Source organism: Drosophila albomicans, chromosome 2L, assembly GCF_009650485.2.
Source record: "Drosophila albomicans strain 15112-1751.03 chromosome 2L, ASM965048v2, whole genome shotgun sequence".
Classification (NCBI taxonomy): domain Eukaryota; kingdom Metazoa; phylum Arthropoda; class Insecta; order Diptera; family Drosophilidae; genus Drosophila; species Drosophila albomicans.
The window spans coordinates 1315574-1323158 of NC_047628.2; the positions used below are offsets into that span (position 1 = coordinate 1315574).

General features: G+C 41.8%; 1 protein-coding gene across 1 annotated transcript; it reads left to right on the top strand.

Moving 5' to 3' along the window:
- The first annotated feature begins 215 nt into the window (after positions 1-215).
- On the top strand, positions 216-6758 carry LOC127565040 (uncharacterized). The gene is made up of 2 exons (XM_052002024.1): positions 216-735; positions 5758-6758. The coding sequence occupies exons 1-2, from the start codon at positions 728-730 to the stop codon at positions 6497-6499; spliced, it is 750 nt and encodes a 249-aa protein (XP_051857984.1). The 5' UTR covers positions 216-727; the 3' UTR covers positions 6500-6758.
- The last annotated feature ends 827 nt before the right edge of the window (positions 6759-7585 follow it).

Consider the following 7585-nt stretch of genomic DNA (forward strand, 5'->3'; position numbering starts at 1 on the left):
TCCATTGTCTATATATAAATTTACAACCTTTAGATTAAAATGCGCTTCACTTTTTGCAACGAACTCTTTAAACATGTTAAATACATCAGATTTATGCTTAATTAAATAAGTTACACAATAATGTGTAAATTGATCTACAAAAATTACAAAATAATTCTTGTCATCAATTGAAGTAGGTGTGATGGGGCCACACACATCTGAATGTATTACGAAAAGTGCTCTGTTAAATCAAGCGCCTTGTCCCACTGTAAGCCTGCTCAGCCTAACTGAGCAGTTACATTTACTCTCAATCTTGCGCTCTTTGCTACAGTTGTTACATTTTAGTTATAAGCTTTCGCTCAACTTTTGTTTTCCTTTAACTACTAATGTCGGAATAACCGGCAAACAATAAATTGTCGCTCTCTCCTTTCGCAACTAGCAAACGAATTAGACGTGTTTTAATTTGCGCATCAGCAGCCTTCAAAGTGCCTCATCTTTTTTGCTCCCAACAACAACAAATATATTTTCGATTTTCGTAATTTTACATGGCGCCCGAGCAGGGACTACAAAAAAGACTTTGTTGATTGTTAATTAAACATAAAGAAATTCAATTATTGCAGTTGATAAGTTTAATTAATTTCACACCTTGTTGGCAGCTGAGTGCATATAATTATAAACACATTCGTTTGCGTTGTTTCGTTGCTGGCCTTTGGATTTATGGATCAGTCAGAAGTCAACAGCTCTTCTGATGAACAGGTAACAGTGTCAACAACTGGAAAACTTTGTTAATAACTTTGGACCTGGTGACATTCATTGTGATTGTTTCCCAGTTCAGACTGTTATATCTTGTATTAAACAAGAGTCCAGTTGCCTGACACTGATTATTGAATTGTAGTGAACAATTGATGCAACACACATAAGTGAAATCCAAGTGCCAAAACAGTGAAACCACCCCTCGCAACTTTATGATTATGCTTTCAGGTTCTTTATAACATTGAATTACAATAATAGCACCCGCGCATAATTTCAGTTATTTTTCGCTCTCTTTATTTGGTAATCTTCGCTCTCGCTTGCTTAAAAGGTTGCGCTCTCGCTTTGCTTGTTCATCTTCGCTCTCGCTTGCTTAATAAGTTGTGCTCTCGCTTTGTTCGATCATCTTCGCTCTCGTTGTGTTCGATCGTTTTCGCTTTGCTTGTTCGGCGCCGCTCAAATTAACATTGAAGCTACGCTCACTGTTGAGTTTGACATTAGAAACTTTCTCTTGACTTCTTGCATTGGTGTTTCTCTTAATAGTAGAGTGTGTTTTCTCTTTGCTTAACTTGCACAACCCAGAAACATACACCAAGTCGCAATGTCGAAAGATAAAGGGAAGACTGAATTAAATCAAACCGTGATTGAAAATTGCCATAGTGCAAAATTAACACTGTTATTTTCTAGATTATCGAAGCTAGAAGAAAGTATTGAGAGGCTTAGATTAACAGTGTTAAATGAAACAGGTTCCATGAACAAAATTGAGATCCAATGTCGTTTGGATATATTAAATAAATACATTGCAGATGCCATGGAGTTGCAATCTGAAATTGATTGCATTGACCCGGATAATTCTAGCCGTGCTTCCTTAGAAGAATTATGCATTAAGACAAGGTCGTTGTATCTGATTAGTTTGAAGGAGCCCGATTCGGACCGAGTGGCTCAGCCAGCGGCGTATAGATCTCACTTGCCTAAAATGAACTTACCAAAGTTCAATGGCAAGCACTCAGAATACAAGCAGTTCATAAGCCTTTTCGAAAGTCTTGTAGATTCTGACCGGTCGCTATCAAATATTGAAAAGTTCAATCACTTAATTTCATGTCTGTCTGATGAGGCATTAGGAACAATAAAGGCGTTCCAAGTTTCGGGTGTAAATTACCCAAAAGCTTTAGAAAACTTGAGGCGTGTATATGACAACAAATGTCTTATATTCTTCGAAACAATCGCACAATTGTTTCATATCTCGCCTATGAATAAACCTTCAGCATCTGGGTTGAGAACCATTATAGATACTGTTTCGGCAATTTTTGAAAATTTGTTGTCACTAGGAGATGAACGGGACATCACCAACGCGATTCTCATACATATTGTATTATCAAAGGTTGACCATACCACCAAATCAAAGTATGAAGAACAGCTCGACTATAACAGGCTTCCACAATGGTCTGATTGTGTCGATGTTTTGAATAGGCGCTACCAGCATATTTCAGCTGAGGAAAGCTCGAAACATAGAACGAGCCCTAAGCCAGAACCGAGTCCCAAACGGACTACCAAAGCGTCGTATTCAGCGTCTAAATCCAGCAACCCTAGTTGTCAGTTCTGTAACGCGAATCATTTTATAAGCAGTTGCCAAGGCTTTAGTGCACTGCCGGTTACAGAACGATTCAGTTTCGCCAAGACCCAGAACCTTTGTTTAAACTGCTTGCAGTCTGGGCATAGAATATCCAGCTGCACATCTTCAAAATGCAGAGTGTGTTCTAAATCGCACAATACATTGCTGCATAGATTCGATGCGACAGCTCAGCCTCAGACCACGGGTATAAGCCAGCGTCAAAATCAACAGCCTGGTAGCTCGAGCGGCCAAGCATCGTCACATCCAGCGCACGTAGCCAAGCCAACAGCAGAAGTTGACCATGTCATTCTGGCTACCGCTGTTGTGAAAATTCGCGATAGATTCGGTCAATTCCAGTTGGCCAGGGCTTTGTTGGACTCTGGGTCTCAGGTCAATTTCATGACTGAAGAATTTGCCCAAGCTCTAAGGTTGTCGCGAGCCAACAAGTGTCTGACAGTTACGGCCATAGGAACGTCAAACTTGGTAGCCCGACATGAAGTGTCGACAACGATATCATCTCGTGTTAACAAACATCAGTTTGACGCCGATTTTTGGGTGCTGAAATCAATTTCGAACCAGCAGCCAGACAGCTTGATTCCAGTCAGGCAATTACAAATACCGGCTAACGTGGAACTGGCTGATCCTTATTTCTACAAGCCGCAGAGAATCGATTTGCTATTAGGAGCCGATTCATTCTTCGACCTTTTGTGCACAGGCCAAATTAAATTGAACGACAGTGGCCCTCTGTTACAAAAAACTCTGCTAGGGTGGATTGTGTCAGGGCGTTGCAAAGGTCTTCCGAGTCAGAACCCATTATGTGGTGCAACAACGTACTCGTCGGAAGATATACAACTTGACTCGCTGGTAGAAAGGCTATGGGAGTTAGAAAAAGTTCCAGATTTATCGAACGTCGCTAAATACTCGTCAGAGCAAAGAGCCTGCGAACAGGACTTTATTGACCGAGTGACAACTCTATCGACAGGGCGATTAGAAGTTAGTCTTCCTTTTAAAACAGACCCAAAAATACTTGGTTCGTCCTTCGAAACGGCAAAACGTCGGTTTCTTTCACTTGAACGCAAGGTTTCAAGAAACACAACATTGAAGGAAATGTATGTCAGTTTCATGAAAGAATATATAGAACTTGGTCATATGTCTCCCGTTGATTTTCCACCAGGACCACACTATTTTATACCACATCAGTGCGTCCTGAGGCCTGATAGTGCCACCACCAAACTTCGAGTTGTTTTCGATGCTTCGTGCAAAACGACTTCAAATTATTCATTGAATGATATTCTAATGGTGGGGCCAACTATACAGAGGGAACTCTTCTCGTCGCTAATTCGCTTTCGACTTAGTCGGTTTGCCCTCACGGCAGATATTACTAAAATGTATAGACAAGTAAGCATGTCTCCAGAGGATCGGATGTTTCAACTTATTGTCTGGCGTGAAAATCCGTCAGAAAAGCTTCAAATTTACCAACTGAATACAGTTACTTATGGCACTGCGTCTGCTCCTTTTCTGGCCATACGAAGCCTTCACGAACTTGGTGTTCGCCATAAGGAAACACATCCTCTTGGAGCTAAAGTCGTCTGCAATGACTTCTACGTCGATGACATGCTTACTGGAGCTGACGATGCTGACACGCTGAAGGAGATTTGTGTCCAAGTGTCAGATATCCTAAGCTCCGGTGGTCTCCAATTGGCCAAATGGTACTCCAACCACCCTACTTTAATCAATGATGAAACTGATAAAGTTCTCAGTTTCAACGACACAGATTCGACCAAAACATTGGGCATGCGGTGGACGCCAAAATCTGATATATTTCGATATCATTTGGATTCCAGCTTCACCGATCTTAGCCCAACAAAACGCAACGTTTTGTCTGTGACAGCTCGTATGTTCGACCCACTTGGCTTGCTGAGCCCCATCAGTATTAAAGCCAGAATCTTACTGCAAGAGCTCTGGCAAAATCATCTGGCATGGGACGAAACTATCCCTATGCAGATGCATACAAGATGGGAGAGATTTAAAGAAAATCTACTAAACCTTGACAAAGTATCCATTCCACGATACACCAATTCCAGCAAAGCCAAGATCCAAATTCATGGATTTGCAGACGCTTCCAGCCACGCTTATGGCTGCTGTTTATATATACGAGCTAATCAGAATGGAAAAGTGAAATGTAAATTGCTTACATCAAAAGCAAAAGTTGCGCCTTTAAAAACCAAGTCGATCCCAAGACTTGAGTTGTGTGCAGCGTATTTACTGGCGCAATTGTGGTCGTACGTCAAGCCAATGCTTGGCAAATGCGGAATCGACAGTGTGCATTTTTGGACAGATTCAGAAATCACACTGTATTGGATTAGAATGTCGCCTTCTTCGCTAGCAACATTCGTAGCAAATCGTGTATCCAGTATACAAGACCTCACACAAGATGTTACATGGAGACATGTGCCTTCTGCGTCAAACCCTGCCGATATTTGTTCTCGTGGGTGTGACATCGATGAATTAGTCGACTCGATATGGTTAGAAGGCCCACTATTCTTAATGGAAGAGCAGTGTGAGTGGCCTAAGAATCCTCATTTTTCATTGTCAACCGATTTAAAAAACAGTGAAACAAAAAAATCAGCTCAGGTTTGTTTAACTACCAACCCTGATTTTCTGTCATCTATACTGGCTCGCTTCTCTTCATACAAAAGGTTAGTTCGAGTGATTGCCTATGTGTACAAATTCATTTGCTGGCCAAAAACTAAAAATTGTTCTTCAGCCCTTAGTAAACAGGAGTTGTATTTTGCCTCGTTAAAGTTATTTGAATTGGTTCAGCGGTCAGAATTCAACTTGGAATTTAAAAAACTAAAAGCAAATCAATTAGTTCAACCAAATGTTCAATCTCTCGCTCCATTTATTCAGAAAATCTCTGAGCCAGGAAAATCTCTTTCGTTGATCCGCGTAGGTGGCAGATTATTAAATGCACCGATTGACGACGATGCCAAGTTTCCAATCTTAATGTCAAAAAATTCGCCCTTGGTCAGACTGTATTTAAGAGACTTGCATCAGACCAACTGTCATGCTGGTGTTAAAACTATGATTTCGCTCTTAAGGCAAAGAATTTGGCTGATTAATGCTCGAAGAGAATGCACACAAATAGTTCGTGGTTGCATTCTTTGTTTTCGATACAAGCCAAAACTAATGGAACAAGTAATGGGGCAGTTACCAACTGATCGCTTGATTGCTTCACGTCCATTTCACATTTGTGGCGTTGATTTTTGCGGACCCATAAATGTCTCCTTGAGAATTCGGGGACGGCCTCCTTTAAAAATGTATATAGCAGTATTTGTGTGTTTTGCATCAAAGGCTGTTCATCTAGAACTGGTTGCTGACTTGTCCACTAATTGTTTTTTATTAACCCTAAAAAGCTTCATCGCAAGGCGTGGCGTTCCACTTCGGATGTATTCGGACAACGCCACCAACTTCGTCGGGACAAACAACGTACTCAAGGAGCTACAGATGGAGTTCACGAAGCAGCAGGAGAAACTGCAGTTGTTCGCGTCGGAGATGGGGATGGAATGGCACTTCATCCCTCCTCGAGCCCCACATTTCGGAGGGCTGTGGGAAGCCGCGGTGAAATCCGCAAAGCATCTCCTCGTCCGGCAAATGGCCAACGCGTCACTGACGGAAAGCGAGGTCAGAGCTCATCTGGCAGATGTCGAGGCCATCCTCAACTCGCGGCCTCTCACTCCACTCAGCTCCGATCCCAACGATGGCGAGGCTCTAACGCCGGGCCATCTTCTAATCGGGCAAGCCATACGTTCGCTGCCGCAAGGATCCGTGCCAGACAGGCCCAACAAAGAGCTGACGTATTTGCGACGGTGGCAAATGTTATCCACGCTCAGACAGCGGTTTTGGCTCGCGTGGTCGAAGGACTACATCCACAACCTCCAAATCCGCACCAAATGGAAGTCTCCACAGCCCGGCTTGGAGGTCGGATGCCTCGTCCTGGTTCACGAGGACAACACGCCACCTCAGCGGTGGATAACTGGAAGGGTCGCAGGCGTAACCCGAGGAACAGACGGCCAAATACGGGTGGCCGAAATTAGAACGGGCACTGGTACATTCAAGCGCCCAATCCATAAATTAGCACGGTTGCCAGTGATTTGAAATCCCACGTCGGGTATTCCAAGGTGGCCGGTGTTAAATCAAGCGCCTTGTCCCACTGTAAGCCTGCTCAGCCTAACTGAGCAGTTACATTTACTCTCAATCTTGCGCTCTTTGCTACAGTTGTTACATTTTAGTTATAAGCTTTCGCTCAACTTTTGTTTTCCTTTAACTACTAATGTCGGAATAACCGGCAAACAATAAATTGTCGCTCTCTCCTTTCGCAACTAGCAAACGAATTAGACGTGTTTTAATTTGCGCATCAGCAGCCTTCAAAGTGCCTCATCTTTTTTGCTCCCAACAACAACAAATATATTTTCGATTTTCGTAATTTTACATGCTCTTTTAATATAATTTTTATTTTTTTTGTTTTGCAAAAGGTAATCTAGCTTGCTTTCCATTAAGACAAGCTTCGCATATCTCTGTAATAGGTAGAACCTTGTCTAAAAGTTTATTATCATTAAAGAAATTCTTTCTTTTTATATCTAACAATTTCCCTTCACTTATATGACCTAGCCTTTCATGCCATAATTGATCTGTATTTTTGTTTTGCATATTTAATGTAAATGCTGCAAACTTAATAATAGGTATATTGTACATACCGGTATTCTCAGCAACTAACAGCCCATTTTTGGATATTTTCATTCCGTTTTTGTTAAATTCCACTGTCATCCCAGCCTCTTGGAGGCGCTTCACCGAAATTAAGTTGTCGGGAACTTCTGGGCAATAGAGGACATCTTCCAGTGTTATTTGTCGTCCATTATACAGACGCACTATTCCACGCCTTGTTGCATAAACAAATTCTCCTTGCTTTGCCACCGCAATCTTAATGGGAGGCTCCAATTGGATCGAATTCATGAAAAGGTTTTTGTCATTTACAATATGATCACTGGCACCAGAATCCAATATGAAGCTGGTATTCTTATCGGAATTTGTCAGATTCTGATTTGCACGTTTAAGCATAAATGCAAAACCAGGCTGAGTTGTCGCGACTTTTGCTTGTTTTTCATTTTCTTTATTTTTATTTGAATTTTTTCGTTTATAACTGTAGCAGTCCTTCTTAACGTGTCCCTCTTTTCCACAGTAGTG